The sequence below is a fragment of the Artemia franciscana genome, chromosome 6 (assembly GCF_032884065.1).
Source record: "Artemia franciscana chromosome 6, ASM3288406v1, whole genome shotgun sequence".
NCBI classification, from domain to species: Eukaryota; Metazoa; Arthropoda; class Branchiopoda; order Anostraca; family Artemiidae; genus Artemia; species Artemia franciscana.
Genome location: NC_088868.1, coordinates 40,123,116 through 40,141,443, shown reverse-complemented (window position 1 = coordinate 40,141,443; position 18,328 = coordinate 40,123,116). Strand labels below are relative to the sequence as shown.

General features: G+C 34.1%; 1 protein-coding gene across 1 annotated transcript in view; it reads left to right on the top strand.

The window, feature by feature from the left end:
* Nucleotides 1–18,328, top strand: part of LOC136028425 (lactase/phlorizin hydrolase-like) — a 100,531-nt gene that overhangs the window by 6,721 nt on the left and 75,482 nt on the right. Inside the window, exons 3-4 of the mRNA XM_065706264.1 lie at nt 3,229–3,343; nt 12,122–12,244. Of these exons, the coding sequence (XP_065562336.1) occupies nt 3,229–3,343; nt 12,122–12,244 (238 nt within the window). The remainder of the gene's footprint in view (nt 1–3,228; nt 3,344–12,121; nt 12,245–18,328) is intronic.

Sequence of the window (18,328 nt, the reverse complement as noted above, 5' to 3'; positions counted from 1 at the left end):
GAATTGAGTGTTAGCGGGGGCCATATGAGAAAAATTGTGGTTCGAGAATATTTTCAACAGGAAGTACACAATTTTAGAGAGTATTGAAATAAGCTTCTTTGGCTAAAAAAGGTATTTCTAGATTTCTCCCGAGATAAACGAACGTCGGAGAGGGATTGGTATTTTGAGCAAATAGCGGAATTTTTAAGGTTTTATTTATTTAAATTTGAAATTAAGAAGGCTATCGAATGAGCTTTTTTTCCATCCTAATGATGAGATTAAGTAACATATAAGAATACCCTCGTTTACCTGTTGAGGAGTGGATTTCAATCTTAGGTATTAGGTGTAAAATGAGGAAAATGGCGGTTTGAGCGTTTTTTTTTTGTTTTTTTTTACCTGGAAGAATACAATACCTTGAAAAAAAAAAATAGCCAAACTGTTTAAATAATAGACAACCTTTTACATAAAACCACCTAGTTTCCTAGTAAATAATTGAAAAGACTTTTCGGATGAGAAAGTTTTTAAAGAAAAGTAAAGAGACAGATTATAATTAAGACCAGTAGGAATAAACTTTTATGATAATTCAAAACGACAAGAAAACACTATTAAAAAACTAATAAAATTGCGACAAACAGAACTAAAATGAATGACTATAAAGATAACAGACGCTGATATAGATGGATTAATAGATATAATCAAACAGTTCGTGGTAACGAACTGTAGTAAGGAGCGACCCGGCTCAATAGTAACCAAAACTCTAAAAAATGGAATTTTGATACCAATAGCTATATCAAAAGAATCGCATTTTAATGCTGGTTTTAAATATATAAGTTTCATCAAGTTTAGTATTACCCATCAAAAGTTACGAGCCTGAGAATATTTGCGTTATTATAGAAAATAGGGGGAAACACCCCCTAAAAGTAATAGAATCTTAACGAAAATCACACCATCAGATTCAGCGTATCAGAGAACCATACTGTAGAAGTTTCAAGCTCCTATCTACAAAAATGTGGAATTTTGTATTTTTGCCAGAAGACAAATCACGGGTGCGTGTTTATTTGTTTGTTTGTTTGTTTTTTTTTGTTTTTTTTTCTTTTCCCCAGGGGGTCATCGTATCGACCAAGTGGTCCTAGAATGTCGCAAGATGGCTCATTCTAACGGAAATGAAAAGTTCTAGTGCCCTTTTTAAGTGACCAAAAAATTGGAGGACATCTAGGCCCCCTCCCACGCTCATTTTTTCCCAAAGTCAACGGATCAAAATTTTGAGATAGCCATTATGTTCAACATAGTCGAAAACCATAATAAATATGTCTTTGGGGATGATTTACTCCCCCGCAATCCCTGGGGGAGGGGCTGCAAGTTACAAACTTTGACCATTGTTTACATATAGTAATGGTTATTGGGAAGTGTACAAACGTTTTCAGGGGGATTTTATTTTGTATGGGGGTGGGGTTTAGGAGAGGGGGCTATGTTGAAGGATCTTTCCTTGGAGGAATCTGTCATGGGGGAAGAAAAATTCAATGACAAGGGCGCAGGATTCTCTAGCATTACTATAAGAAACAATGAAAAATAAACATGAAAACGTTTTTTCAAATGAAAGGAAGAAGTAGCATTGAAACTTAAAACAAACAGAGACTATTACGCATATGAGGGGTTCTAAAAATACTTTAGCATAAAGAGCGAGGTATTTAGGAGGAGATAAATACCTTGCTCTTTATGCTAAAGTATTTTTTTGTAATTTCAACTATTTATTCTACGGCCTTTCTGATTCAGGGGTCATTCTTAAAGAATTGGGACAAAACTTACAATTTAGTGTAAAGAGCGAGGTATTAACGAGGGTACAAATCCCCTCGTATACATAATAAAAATATAAGGTTATGAAAGTTTGTTACGTAAGTTTATTCTTAAGTTACGTATATTTTTTACTAATAAAAACGTTCGTTAAAAATTAAAAGTTCTAGTTGCCTTTTTAAGTAACCGAAAAATTGGAGGGCAACTAAGCCTCCTTCTCCACCCCTTATTTCTCAAAATCGTCTGATCAAAACTAATACAAAGCCATTTAGCCAAAAAAAGAATTAATATACAAATTTCATTTTAATAATTATGTGCGGAGAGCCAAAAGTTTTAATGTATTAATTCAAAAACGTTCAGAAATTAAATAAAAAAAACTAATATTTTTAGCTGAAAGTAAGGAGCGACATTAAAACTTAAAACGAACAGAAATTACTCCGTATATGAAATGAGTTGTCCCCTCCGCAATCCCTCGCTCTTTACGCTAAAGTTTGACTCTTTGCCACAATTCTACTTCTTAAAACAATTTAAAGCTTTAGCGTAAAGAGCGAGGGATTGCGGAGGGGACAACTCATTTCATATAAGGAGTAATTTCTGTTCGTTTTAAGTTTTAATGTCGCTCCTTACTTTCAGCTAAAAAAATTAGTTTTTTTTTATTTAATAAAACTAAAAACTAAGTGACATCGCATAAATCTAAGCAAAGGACTCTACTCATTGGGAACTTCTTTTTAAAAGATTTACATTTATCACCATGGACATGATTACGCTAAAATTCATTTATATGTTTAAAACCCCCTTTTAATATATATTTGGAAGGGCATATTTCTTAGAGTTCATTCATATTCTTAAAGTACTGTTTACGAGTATTAAAATTGAATGTAAAAATAGAAGTGAAAGAAGGAAAAAATAAGAAGAAAATAAGAAGAAAATGAGAAGATAAGAAAATAAAAAGAAAGAATAGAAGAAAATAAGGGGTAAAAGAAGAAGTAATAGCCCTTCTTCAACTTTAAAGGAACCTTGAATAAAATAACCCGTAATAAGGAACTATAAGTTAAAAGCTACCCTTGCGTATAGAAACCAAAACTCTAAAAAACAAAGATTTGACTGCTATGTATTCAACAGCAAAACCTGTTGCTTTTGCGATTTTATCTTATCTTTTAGTCAATCACCATTGTTGTTGATAATTATGCTTCAAAACTGAGAATTGTTTAAGGTACAGGATAGTTGTATTATCATTCCTAATGAAATGATACAATGATTGACGATCTTAACAACGCTATAATAGTGTTTTCATATCAAAGATGTAATCATAACAAATTGATAAAAGTACCGTCTTTCCACTTTGAACAGGAAAAAGTGTTTTCAAAGTTCTTTACTTTTCCGTTTTTACTTGCAGTCTGTTGTCTGTACATTTGGATTGATTTTACTTTCGTTTAAATAAGAACCGTTTTCTTTCAGCATTGCATGGACAAGAATATTTCCAGATGGCGTCGGTGAGACGGTAAACGAAGAAGGTATCTTATACTATAACAACTTGATAGATGAACTAAAGAGGAATAATATTGAGCCTGTGGTAAGTTATATTATTCAGTTTAAAAATCAGCCCTCAGTGTCTAGATTAAGTATTTCTTTTTTCTGGATTTACGGTTCAAACTACTTAATTAAATCTTAATTTTGTTAGTTTCAAGGGTAACCTTTCTTTGGTAATAATTAAAACCCAAAACTGACAAAATATTTTTTAATCATTGAGAGTGAATAATTTTTAGGAATCGATTTGACCAACTGTTTTAGCTGTTGTAATTTAATTAAAATATTTTCAACTAAAATATTTAATCAATACAGCCCTATAAACCGAAAGTCATGATAAAATTTGATATTTAAGCTACATTATTCAGTATGAAAATCATCTCTCACAATCTGATCGACTAAGTATTTTTCTCAAGATGTAGCTGTCAGAATGCTTGGTTTAATAATATTTTTCTAAGGCTCATTCACATTGAAATTTGACAAAAAACTGATGGTTCAGCCCGTTCCGAATCCCAGTGTTAGCCGATACTCTGATCAGATCAAATCTTATTGCAATGGCTAGCTGATAAATTTAAATCAACTAATGCTGTAAACAGCTAATGCTCTTGTCGTACAAATTTTCTTGTCCCCTGCTGAGCTCCTTCTAATATTTCAATTTATTTTATTCCTGTTTTCCGTTTTTTTTTGTATATTTGGATTAGGTCTGGATATTAGCCAATCAGAAATTCTTTAAGAAATTTAGATAGGCTCGGCCTAAAAAAATTAAAATTTAATTTTGGCTCGATCTAGTTCTGGATTTAAAAAAAAAACGTATTTTTATTATAAAAACGTTTTTTTTTAACTGGAACTAAGGAGCAACATTAAAACTTAAAACGAATAGAAACTATTAAGCATACAGGAGGAGGGTGGTTCCTCATCAACATCTTTGCACTAATGTTTTTTAGTACTTTTAAAAAGCTTCTTATTGTTCTAATTAAACAAATACTGCGTTTCAGGGGTCGTTCTTAAGGAATTGGGACATAATTCAAACTTTAGCGCAAAGAACGAAGTGTTGTGGAGGAGCAACCCTCCTCGTATACGCAACAATTTCTGTTTGTCTTAAGTTTTGATGTTGTTCCGTACTTTCAGTTGAAAAAACTTGTTTTTTTTTATGTAATTTCTGATCGTTTTTCTAAATAACGCCAGAAAATATGGCTCCACCTCCACGAAAAAATTCCTCCTCCCATGGATATAGTCTCCAAACAATTCAATCCTGGTGAAAATTTACCCAGGACAATTGCCCTTAACATTTCCAAGCATAAAATTGAGTCAGCAAAAAGAAAGAAAGACAAAGGAAGAATTTTGTATAGGAATTCTCAAGACTTCTCCAACCGTAAAATTTACCCTGAAAAATTTGCCCCCCTGGAAACTTGCTTACACATGGAAAACATGGAAAATATGGCTCCACCTCCACGAAAAAATTCCTCCTCTCATGGATATAGTCTCCAGACAATTCAATCCTGGTGAAAATTTACCCAAGACAATTGCCCTTAACATCTCCACGCATAAAATTGAGTCAGCAAAAAGAAAGCAAGACACATGAAGAATTTCGTATAAGAATTCTGGAGACATTTCCAACCGTAAAATTTCCCCTAAAAAATTCACCCCCAGAAACTTGCTTACACCTGGAAAATTCTCCCCATGAAACATCTCCCAACAGAAAATATGGTTCCCTCCCCCCCAGAAAACCTATGTATACCATCCAATAACAAATACTATACGTAAACAATGGACCAATTTCATAACTTGAAGATATTTACCTAGGGGTTGTGGGGGCTCATGATATTTCATAAGGTAGAGTTATTTGGCCATTCAACTATGTTGATTAAAATGGCCCAGATCTCAGAATTTCAGAATTTTTCAAAATTTCGATCGGGTGATTTTGAGAAAAAATGATGGCGTTGGAGGGGGCCTAGTTGCACTCCCATTCGTTTCGTCACTTATAAAGGGCAAAAGAACTTCTAATTTAGTCCAAAAGAGCCTTCTCCTTATTTCAGAGGACCACTGTGTCAATATAATTATACCTGGGAGAAAAATGAAAAAAACAAACAAAAAAAATAACAAATAAATACGCATCCGTGATCTGTCTTCTGGCAAAAAAAACAAAATTCCACGTTTTTGCAGATATAAACTTAAAATCTCTATAGTAAGGTTCTCTGATAATTGGAATCCGATGGTATGCTTTTCATTGAGATATTATGACTCTTAGGGTCTATTTCTCCTTTTTTTGAAAATCAAAAAAATTTTTACAGGCTCGTAGCCTTTGATTGGGAAGTCTAAACTTAATAAAACTTAGCTATTTAAAATCAACAAAATGAGCCAACTCTATCTTTTAGCATCAAAATTCCGTTTTTAGGGTTTAGGTTACTATCGAGCCGATTAGCTCCTTGTTTACATTTCGTTACCATGAACTGTTTAGTGCCCACTAAATTCCTGTGGTAGACGGGTTTGATTTTGACCGATCCGCGAAATTAGCGCTGGCTAAATTTTGATGACGGTAAAACCTTGTAACGAATAGTCCATATATTCACCAAAAAAACAAATCGTTTTTGATAGCGACTAAAATCCAAGGCTTATAAAGTAATTTTTGATTATCGACAATAGGCAACATGCAAAAAACCTATTTGATCAAACAGCTCGTGTTAACGAACTGTAGTAAAGAGCAACCCGGCTAATAGTAACCGAGACTCTAAAGAATGAAATTTTGATACCCTTTAGCTACATCAAAAGAATTGGATTTTTACGCTGATTCTAAATATATAAGTTTTATCAAGTTTAGCTTTACCCATCAAAAGTTAAGAGTCTGAGAAAATTTGCCTTATTTTAGAATATAGGGTGAAAACCTCCCAAAAATTCAAAGAACTTTAATAAAAATCACACCAACAGATTCAACGTATCAGAGAACCCTAATGTAGAAGTTTCAAGCTCCTATCTACAAAAACGTGGAAATTTGTTTCTTTCCAAAAGACAAATCACGGGTGCGTGTTTTTTTTCCAGGGGCGATTGTATCGACCCATTGATTCTAGAATGTCCCGAATGGGCTCATTCTAACGGAAATTAACAGTTATAGTGCCCTTTTTAAGTGACCAAAAAGTTGGAGGGCACCTGGGTTTCTTCCCACGCTCATTTCTTTCCCAAAGTCACGAGATCAAGTTGATGTAGCCATTTTGTTCAGCATTGTCGAAAATCTAATAATTATGTCTTTTCGGACAATTTAATCACCTACAGTCCCCAGGGAAGGGGCTAAAGGGTTACAAACTTTGGCCATTGTTTACATATAGGAATGGTTATTGGTACGTTTACAGGAAATTCAGGGGGACTTTTTCACGTTAAAGGGGGGTAGGTTGGAGAGGGTTGCGTGGTAGGATCTTTCCATTGAGGAATTTATCATGAGGGAAGAAAATTTCCATAATATATATATATATATATATATATATATATATATATATATATATATATATATATATATATATATATATATATATATATATATATATATATATATATATATATATATATATATATATATATATATATATATATATATATATGGTTATTGGTACGTTTACAGGAAATTCAGGGGGACTTTTTCACGTTAAAGGGGGGTAGGTTGGAGGGGGTTGCGTGGTAGGATCTTTCCATTGAGGAATTTATCATGAGGGAAGAAAATTTCCATATATACATATATATATATATATATATATATATATATATATATATATATATATATATATATATATATATATATAATGATAAAAACAATTTTTTTCGTTTTTTTGACTAAAAAAAATTGTTTCAAGTGGAAGTAAGGAGCAGCATTGGAACTTAAAACGAACAGAAATTATTACGTATATAAGGGGTTCGTCTCCTCCAGAATACCTCAGTCTTTACTCTAAACTATTTTTAGTAGTTTAAACTATTTACTCTACGGCCTTTGTGATTCAGGAGTCATTCTTAAAGTATTGGGACCAAATTGAAGCTTTCGTGTAAAGAACGAGGTATTGACGAGGGGGAAAACCCCCTCATATACGTAATAAAAAAACACAAACATAGAGTTTCGGTACATAAGTTAAATCGCAAGTTACGTATACTTATTTCTAATAAGAACTTTCATAAAAAAATAATAAGTTCTAGTTGCCTTTTTAAGTAATCAAAAATTGGATTACAACTAGGCCTCCTCCCCCATCACTTTTTTTTCAAAATCGTCTGATCAACAATATTATTATGCAAAGTTTGTTTTAATTATTCATTTGTGGTGAGCCAAAATCAAAATATGCATTACTTAAAAAAGTTCAGAAATTAGATAAAAAAAAGTTTTTTATCTGCAAGTAGGGAGCGACGTTAAATCTTAAAACGAACGGAAATTATTCCGTTTATGAAAGGGGTTGTCCCCTCCTCAACGCCTCACTCTTTGCGCTAAAGTTTTCTATTGTTTTAAAAAGTAGAGTTGTGAAAAGGAGTCAAACTTTAGCAAAAAGAGCGAGGCGTTGAGAAAGGGACAACCCCTTTCATATATGGAAAAATTTCTGCCCCTTTTTAAGTTTTAATGTCGCTCCTTACTTACAGTTAAAAACTTGTTTTTTTTTAATTTAATCTACCGTTGAAGCAGTTGAAAAACAACTTTAATGTATGGATTTTGCCCTTTTCGACAAGAAGCTGTTATTATTTTTGTAATGCATTATGATAAATTTTATCATATATTATTTGTTTAAGCTCTAAAAAGGAAAGATTAAAACCCACAAGAGACTGGTAAATTTGATCATTAAGAGCTGGCGAAATATTCTTAGAAAGTGACGGTGTTTACTGTACAAGGTGCTAAAATGCCCAAAATAGTTCTTCTATTCTTTTTCAAAGCTATTTATTTTTAATTGTTTTACTTAAATTGATAAATTACCGTTTGTGCAGATAGAGATTAAAACCAAAGAGTCATGATTATGGCCAATGGCCATAACTATATTCAGAACTTCAGCCATTGATAGGAAAAAAGAAAAAGAATTTAAAGCCAGTTTGATCAACTGTAAAAGTTGCTAATACATAATTAAATATATTTTGTTTTATCTTGTTTGAGAAATTTTTTCCCTTGTTCAATCATTTTTTATAGGATGCAGTAGATATAAATAAGCAATTTTTTTTCGTAGTCTCACCTATGCTTGCTAAGAAGATGTTAAATTAAACTGGGTTCTAAAATAGAATTTTTCATTAAATCTTAAAACGAACGGAAATTATTCCGTTTATGAAAGGGGTTGTCCCCTCCTCAACGCCTCACTCTTTGCGCTAAAGTTTTCTATTGTTTTAAAAAGTAGATTTGTGAAAAGGAGTCAAACTTTAGCGAAAAGAGCGAGGCGTTGAGGAAGGGACAACCCCTTTCATATACGGAATAATTTCTGCTCGTTTTAAGTTTTAATATCGCTCCCAACTTACAGTTAAAAAACTTTTTTTTTAAATTTAATCTACCGTTGAAGCAGTTGAAAAAAACTTTAAGGTATTGATTTTTCCCTTTTCGACAAGAAGCTGTTATTATTTTTGTGATGTATTATGATATATTTTATGATATATTATTTGTTTAAGCTCTAAAAAGGAAAGATTAAAACCCACAAGAGATGTGTAAATTTGATCATTAAGAGCTGGCGAAAATATTCTTAGAAAGTGACGGGGTTAACTGTACAAGGTGCTGAAATGCCCAAAAATAGTTCTTCCATTCTTTTTCAAAGCTATTTATTTTTAATTGTTTTACTTAAATTGATAAATTACCGTTTGTGCAGATAGAGATTAAAACTAAAGAGTCATGCTTATGGCCAATGGCCATAACTATATTCAGAACTTCAGCCATTGATAGGAAAAAAAGAATTTAAAGCCAGTTTGATCAACTGTAAAAGCTGCTAATACATAATTAAATATATTTTGTTTTATCTTGTTTGAGAAATTTTTTCCCTTGTTCAATCATTTTTTATAGGATGCAGTAGATAAAAATAAGCAATTTTTTTTCGTAGTCTCACCTATGCTTGCTAAGAAGATGTTAAATTAAACTGGGTTCTAAAATAGAATTTTTCATTTAGATAAATTTGTCGCTATGAAAGGCTCTTTACAAACTCGATTATTCATATTGTTTAATAATATTAGTAATATATAATTGAGGAAAAGCAGGAAAGCTGATGTTTGCTGATATTTGCTTGATCCCCTAAATATTTCTAACTATTTCTAATCGTGGCTATTTCCTCTTCATTCTTACAGTATTTTCGTTGGTTCAATGTATGGTGATAGAAAACGAACACCATTATGCAGATTCTCACTACCTTGATTGATAAGTAGTTTTAGAAATATTTATACAAAAAGGAAACGCATATCCTTAGAATTCGGTATATCAGCCAACATTTATCTGCAGCATCTACATCTTAACTGGAATCACATAGACCACTTTTTCTATGAACTCTTGCGAAATGCAAGCAATACTTTTTATGCTTTTAAAATATCAAGTACCCCCTTGAGGAATCCGGAACAAAACATTTACAAACTATTTAATCAAAGCCTTGAGCAGGTCGCTTAATCAGACTATGTCGGCAAAAGGGTCTTCCAGGATATTGTTTGTTCACCATTCACAAACAGAAATGGCGCATTTTGGAGCAGATAAATATTTCTCAACTAGTTAAAAGAAATAATTCTAGAGAGGAAGGGCTCAGGTTTGAACCCCCTCCCATCCCTGAAATGTTTGTCCGACGGGTAAAAACGTAACAAATATAAATATAAGCAATGTTTTGTTGCGTTTCTGAAAGTATTTTTTTTAACCTTCCCCGAAAACACTTTTTGTAAACTCCTCCCCCACCGTAAGAAATCCTGGATACAGCCCTGACTGTTAGTAATAATGGAAACCATTGTAGTACCTAGTTTGCAGCATCTACATCTTGATCACAATCATATGAACCCCTTTTTCTGTGAGCTCTTGCAAGTTTCAAGCAATATCTGGGTATGGTCTTAAGAGAATAAGTACTCCTTTGATGAATCAAAAAAAAAAAATTACAAAATATTTTGATCAAAGCCTCAATCAGGCGATTTAATCAGATTATGTTGGCATAACGGTCTTCCAGGATATTGTTCGTTCACCATTCACTAACAGAAATGGCATATTGTGTATGCGAATTTTTTTTAAAATGAAATCAAAAATAATACTGCTATAAAGTCTGTATTCAGTTGGGGGGAGGGGGTTCGGGTGTTTTGAACCCCCTCCCACTCCCGAAATGTGTGTCCAGCTCGTAAAAAACGTAAAAAAATAAATACAAACAAATTTTCGATGCGTTTCTGAAAGTTTCTTTTTAACAGTCCCCGAAAATATTTTTTTTGTAAACTCCTTCCCTCCGTAAGAAATCCTGGATACAGCCCTGACTGCTAGTACTAATGAAAACCATTGAAGTACCTAGTTTGCAGCATCTACATCTTGATCATAATCATATAAACCACTTTTTCTGTGAGCTCTTGCAAGTTTCAAGCAATATCTGGTTATGGTCGAAAGAGAATAAGTACTCCCCTGATGAATCCAAAACAAAAATTTACTAAATATTTTGATCAAAACCTCATGCCGGCGGTTCAATCAGATTATGTTGGCATAACGGTCTTCCAGGATATTGTTCGTTCATCATTCACAAACAGAAATGGAACATTGTGTAGGAGATATTTTTTTTAAATGAAATAAAAAAATAATACTGCTATGAAGTCTGTATTCAGTTGGGAAGATGGGGGGGGGGGGGTCGATGGTTTGAACCCCTTCCACTCCCGAAATGTGTGTTCAACTCGTAAAAAATGTAAAAAAAAAAATATAAACAACTTTTCGATGTGTTTCTGAAAGTTTTTTTTTCAACCTTCTCCCGAAAATATTTTTTTGTAAACTCCCCCCCCCCTTGAAAAATCCTGGATATAGCCCTGACTGCTAGTAATAATGGAAACCATTGTAGTACCTAGTTTGCAGCATCTACATCTTGATCATAATCATATAAACCACTTTTTCTGTGAGCTCTTGCAGGTTTCAAGCAATATCTGGTTATGGTCGAAAGAGAATAAGTACTCCCCTGATGAATCCAAAACAAAAATTTACTAAATATTTTGATCAAAACCTCATGCCGGCGGTTCAATCAGATTATGTTGGCATAACGGTCTTCCAGGATATTGTTCGTTCACCATTCACAAACAGAAATGGAACATTGGGTAGGAGATATTTTTTTTAAATGAAATAAAAAAATAATACTGCTATGAAGTCTGTATTCAGTTGGGAAGATGGGGGGGGGGGGTCGATGGTTTGAACCCCTTCCACTCCCGAAATGTGTGTTCAACTCGTAAAAAATGTAAAAAAAAAATATAAACAACTTTTCGATGTGTTTCTGAAAGTTTTTTTTTCAACCTTCTCCCGAAAATATTTTTTTGTAAACTCCCCCCCCCTTGAAAAATCCTGGATATAGCCCTGACTCCTAGTAATAATGGAAATCATTGTAGTAACTAGTTTGCAGCATCTACATCTTGATCACAATCATGTGAACCACTTTTTCTGTGAGCTCTTGCAAGTGTGTCCAATTCGTAAAAAATGAAGCAAAAATAAATATTTTTTCAATTTTTCATACTTTGTGAAAGAAACGTGACCTATTCATCAACCTTTCTATTCAACCATCTTCTATTTGTGTCTTAGAATGAAATACGTTACGCTAAACAAGTAGAAACCAACAATATTTAATCTCGTCCAAGGATAACGGCATATAAAGACAGTTAACTACCCAGAACCCTAATCTCTAGGGTACATTTTTAGGTTACACTGTACCATTGGGACTTGCCTCACGCCCTCGAAGAACAAGGAGGCTGGTTAAATGCTGACATAGCAGTATGGTTTGAAGAATATGCACGAGCCTGCTTTGTCAATTTTGGTGACAGGGTAAGTAGCTTTTACTTACACGTGGATTCAGAACGTGGAATGCGGAACGCGGAACGAGAAGCTGTTTTTCTTACACGTGGAAATTTGATGAAATTTACTCCAAGTGATAATGTTTTTTCCTTTTTTCGACTTAAATTGCTTATGACCGCTTTTAACCAGCAAATTGTTAAAAAAAAATGAAAATGTAACAATCTTTTGTGAAAGATGAAGGGAAAAAATGTGGTTCGTCAGTTTTTTTTAAGATAAAATTAGCATTCAAATATAGATCCTAAGTGTCAGAGCCATGGACCCCAATTATTTACTATATAATTATCAAATTTCAATATGAAATTTACTCCATGTGATAATGTATTTTTCCAAAATTCGACTTAATTTGTTTAAGACCGCCGTTAACCAGCAAATTGTTTAAAAAACAAATGACATTGTACAATCTTTTATGAAAGATCAAGGGAAAAAATGTGGCTCGTCAATTATTTAAAAAAAAAATAAAATTAGAATTCAAATATAGATCCTGAGTGTCAGAGCTATGGGCCCCAATTATTTACCATATAATTATCATATTCATTAAATTTATTAATTAATTGTAATCTTATCCCTTCTTTTGCCTGAATTTTTTTTAGATACACTATTACTACTACTACTAATAACTCACTGCAGCACCAAGCCGCCTGAGGCCAACACAGCTACGCACACTCCTCCTCCAACCTAATCTATTTAAAGTCTCCCTCTTTACACCCTCCCAGGAAGTTCCCATTTCCTTTAAATCTTTATTTATGACATCCTCCCAACCCAGACAAGGACGACCTGCTTTCCGTGTAGCCCCAGACGGTTGGCCAAAAAGGACATTCTTCGGTAATCTGTCATCCTTCATCCGTAGAACGTGGCCTAGCCTCAACCTTTCTTTCATTATAGCCCCAGAAAGCGGGATTGAACCACACTTTTCGTACAACCTACTGTTTGAAATACGGTCAGTCAGCCGGGTACCATACCCAGAACAATCCGTAGGCGATTTCTCTGGAAAACATCTAGTAAATTTTCATCTGTTTTTCGGAGTGCCCATGCTTCAGAGCCATATTTGACCACTGTCATCACTGTAGCTTCCAATATTCTAATCTTGGTTTGTAGACTTATCTTTCTATTCTTCCAAACTTTTTTTTAACTGTGAAAAAACACCCTGAGCCTTAGCTATTCTACTTTTAACATCTTCACTGCTCCCACCATCTTTACTAATAATACTACCAAGTTAACTGAAGCTCCCAACCTAATCAATCTTTCCGTTACCTAATGTCACCTGTTCATCTTCACTTATTCCTAGCCTTAGTGACTTAGTCTTCTTAACATTAATTTTTAAGCCTTTTTTAGCACCCTGAACTCGTAAAACCTCTAGAAATTCATTCATTCTGCTCACACTTTCATCTATTATGCTTAAATCATCAGCATAATCTAAGTCCAGGAGCGTTCTTCCTCCCCATTTGATTCCATGGTCTCCAATTGCCTTTCCTGTGCTCCTTAAGACGAAGTCCATCAAAATGATCCACATAAAGGGGGATAGAACACAACCCTGCTTAACTCCCGATTTAATACAAAACCAGTTGCTAACTTTATTTCCTACCTTAACCGCTGCAGTATTATTCTCGTACATAGCGCAAATTACTTTAATGTATTTTTCTGGTATACCATATAACGATAAGACCTTTGTTAACGCTGTTCTATCAACAGAATCGAAAGCTTGCTCATAATCGATAAAACTGAGGACCAAAGGTGTTTGACAACGAAGGGACTTCTCAATTATTAACCTAAGAGTGAAAACATGGTCGACACATCCTCTACCTTTTCTAAAATCGCATTGTTCTTCCCTTAAAACTTTGTCTACAGCATGTCTCAGTCTAAAAAGTATCATATTACTCAGTAATTTGCTACCTACAGAGACCAGACTAATGCCTCGATAATTACGACACTCACTCTTGTCACCTTTTTTATACAGTGGTTTAATTAAGGTTTTCCTAAAATCATTGGGTACTTCCCCTTTTTCAAAAATCACGTTAATAATCTTCAGTTGCTTATTCCTAACCTCAGAGCCACCATATTTAAGAAACTCATTAATCATACTATCAGCACCTGGGGCCTTATTATTTTTTAATCTTTTTAGTACTGTCGCTAATTCTTCCTCACTAGACAAATCTTCCTTCACATCCAAGGTATCACAAACTTTTTCATTTTCATCTATATATTTTCCTGCAACTGTATCGTGGCTTAGCACATTCTCAAAATATTCAACCCTTCTTTCTTCAACTTTTTCTTTATCACTAATTGTGGCCCCATTTCTATCCTTAACTGGGACTAGTCCGGATTGGCTACTCCCTTTCAATTTATTAACATGCCAGTATAATATTTTACTATTATGCCGTCTAGCCGCATCTTCCAGATCGCACATTCCTTTTGTTTTCATACGACCTATCACTCAGATAATTCTTATACAAACCCCTTCTACTCTCTATTAAACCTAAAGCTTTTTCACTAATATTCCTAGTTGCAGTCTTAGCACTCTTCCCTAGGACACCATCAGCAACTAAGATACAGGATAGCTTAAACACTTAAACTTAAACACTTAAACTTAAGAACACCCTATATGGATTTCAAAAATACTCACAAAACAAAAATCATCGTATTTGATTTAAACCTCTAGGTCCTGGACAAAATCTAAGAACAATTTATTAAGACAATTACTTTTTCGGCTTCGTAATTAAGAAAATTAATAGGCTCAGCCTATAGGGAATTTACGTACTTTTGTCAAATTATTTACTTAATTAATTTCTGAGACAACACTGGCTAATCATAACAAAACCGCAAAGAAAATGGAAAATTATGCAAATATTTCGGTCAAGACCCCCGCTTGACCGTCCTCAGTGCAGAGTAAACTGATAAAAATATAGAAAAAAATCTTAAAACAAAACACAAAACTAAAATATGGCGACCCTTTCTCAGTAAGAGTGAAAAGGTAACTGAATATAAAACACAAGTCTAAATGACATTTCACGATTTCATCTTACTTACAGCACTTTTAAAGGCTAATCGCTTTCCAGGTAGATTATTATCAGATATTTTATTTGATTCTGCAGCAAAAATTTTGTGGATTTATGTGAAAAAGATCAGAATTAATAATTTTGTCATAAATGAGCCTTAGAGAAGTTTCTCCTGTGTCTCTATTGAGAGCTACCTTTTGGTGTATGTGCTTTTTAAACCACTCCTCACCGCATTCCTCCGGTAAAAAAATCCACATTTCTCATGGTTAAAAAATCAGGAAACAAAAATTCTCAAGAATTTAATAAGAGAACCACACATCATTATACCAGGACTGAAGAAGGAAATTGTTTTGTTTGATAAAACTTCATATAATCAAAAATTACAGATATTTATCCAACACCCTTACTTACAAGCCCTTAGATTCAGACCCCAATGATAAGTTCACCCGTATAGTACGAAATGAACTAGGAATTTTGCATACTGAAAGGCTAATCACTCCATAAATTTGTAAAATATTTTATCATAAAGGTTGTTACGCTTCTAAAACCTACGGTCCCGCAGAAATCCACAAAGACGGAGTTCCTCTACACCCAATTCTTATAGCTCTCCGACTGCCAGATTGGGAAAATCGTTGTCAACCCTTTTTCACCCCCGTATGCAAAGGCAAACTTCATACATTTAAAATTCAGCTCACCTTGTCGAAAAATTGAAAGACCTTGATATGTAAAAAGATAAAATATTGGCCAATTTTCATACCATTTCTATATATACATCTTGTGATATAAAAAATGTGAACTTCAATGAAAAGTTGAAGAAACTATTAACCAAATTGACTACAAAAACTGGATATAGAAACTATTATGCTTCTTGTCCGTCTTTGCAATAGTTTCCCCTCATATTTCCAGCACGATGACCAGTTTTAAACCCAAATCATGGGTTTACCCATGGGTACAAGCCTTTCACCAGTTTTGGTAACTTTTTATATGGAACTTATTGAAACTTCTACTTTGGAAAATTTTCCTCTGAAACATCGGTTCTGGGGTCAGTTTGTGGATGATGCTATTTCTGTGTGGGGTCATGGAGATGAGTCACTTAACTCTTTTTTGACTCATCTAAACACTTTAGACTCGAACCTTCAGTTCACTTTAGAACTAGAAGATAACCATAAGCTCCCTTTTCTAGATGTATTAATTTTCAATAAGTCTCCTAGCCTTGAATTTTCTATTTATAGGAAACCCATGCATAAATATAGGTATTTACATTTTTCCTCTAACCACTCTCCCTGGATAATAAGAGGAGTAGTTATTTCTTGGTTGACTGAGTTATAAGAATATACTCAAATCCTCACATAGTTTCCGAATTGAACTATATTAAGGATATTTTATTTTGCATTGGATACCCCATAAAATTACTTGAAACCATTATAGAGAAAAAACTGAAAAAGGTAGAAAAGAAGTCATCAAGTCCACAAATCCTAACAGATATCATCCCGTTGATGGATGAGAATAAACTGTTCACTGTTCTACCTAGCATTCCAAAACTGAGTGACAAACTGAAAAGAACCCATAAAAAACATAGACTTAATGTCACCCTTAAACATTCAAATAAAATACAGAGCTTTTTCAACAGTGGCAAAAATAGAACCAGCCCCATTCTGGGTAGTGGTGTTTATAGAATTCCCTGTTCTTGTTGCTGTTTTTATATTTGAAGAAGACAATAGCAACTAGGGGAGAGGTTATTAGAGCATATGTCTTCAATAGACAAGACCATGAGGCTACGCCAAAGACCTGAGATTTTTTATTCCGCCTTGGCTCAACATTTGTACGACAGTCCGCACCATTTCATCTTATTTGACAGCACCTCTACCTTCATTATTGCCCCCGGTAAAGGTATCAAGAAAGTTTTCAGGGAAGCATTTGAGATAAAAAAAGCATATATACCAAAAGGCAGCTTTCAATAGAAACCCGGGAGAAACGTCTCTATGTCCCATTTATGACAAAACTATTAATTCAGATCGTTTTCCCATAAATCCGCAAATTTTTGTTGCACAATGAAATAGAATATCTGATAATGATCTACCTGGAAAGCGATTAGCCTTATAGAGTGCTGTAAGTAAGATGAAATTGTGAAATGCCGTTTAAACTTGTGTTTTCTATTCAGTTACCCTTTCACCGTTACTAAGAAAGGGTCATCATTATTTTAGTTTGGTGTATTTATTATTTTAGTTTGGTATTTTAGTTTAGATTCCCTCTTTGTACCCTTCTAAGAAGTTCCCGTGTCCTTTATGTATTTCCTTGCAACTTCCTCCCATCCCATTCGGGAGTGACCTAATTTTTGTTTGGCCTTAGACACTTGGCACGCAAGGTCTATTTTTGGCAATCTGTCATGCGCAGAATGTGCCCTAGCCATCTCAACTTTTCTCTCGTTATAGCCAAGGAAAGTAGATTTGTCCCGGACTTTTCGTACAGCTTATAATTGGACATACGGTCAATCAGTTAGGAGCATCTCAAGCAGGATTTGAGTTGCATTCACATTTTGTTCATTTTTCTATGGCATAAAATACTCTCTAAACACATAGAAAAAAAGACCAATCTCTCGGACTAACACAAGGATTTAGAATTAAATCCGATTAATTTGCCTAAGAGTCACATTGATGTTTTCCAGTAAATTACAAACAAAGTTATCAGGACCTTCTGGTAGACTTTGAGCTTAATCCCTAATCTGCAGCATAGAAAAGCTTTGAACTGCTGGTAGCAGCGTTACTTCCTCCTTGCCAGTCGTCGTAGCAGAGTGGTTGGTGCGCTGGATTTGGTATCCTTTGTCCAAAGGGTGTGGGTTCGAATCCAGGCGAATCCATTTATTTAGTTTGGGATATGGGTCAGCGGCTTGATCCTGTAAGCTCAGCTAAAGTCACTCTAGCTCTGAATGGGTACATGGAAAAATCTGTTAAGCAAGGAAGGTAAATCTGTGAAGGAAGGTAAAAATCTTGGGAATAGTGTGGGAAAGCACAGTGTGACTGAGCCTGATCCCACCATTGCGCTTCCTGGCTGAACAGCCTTG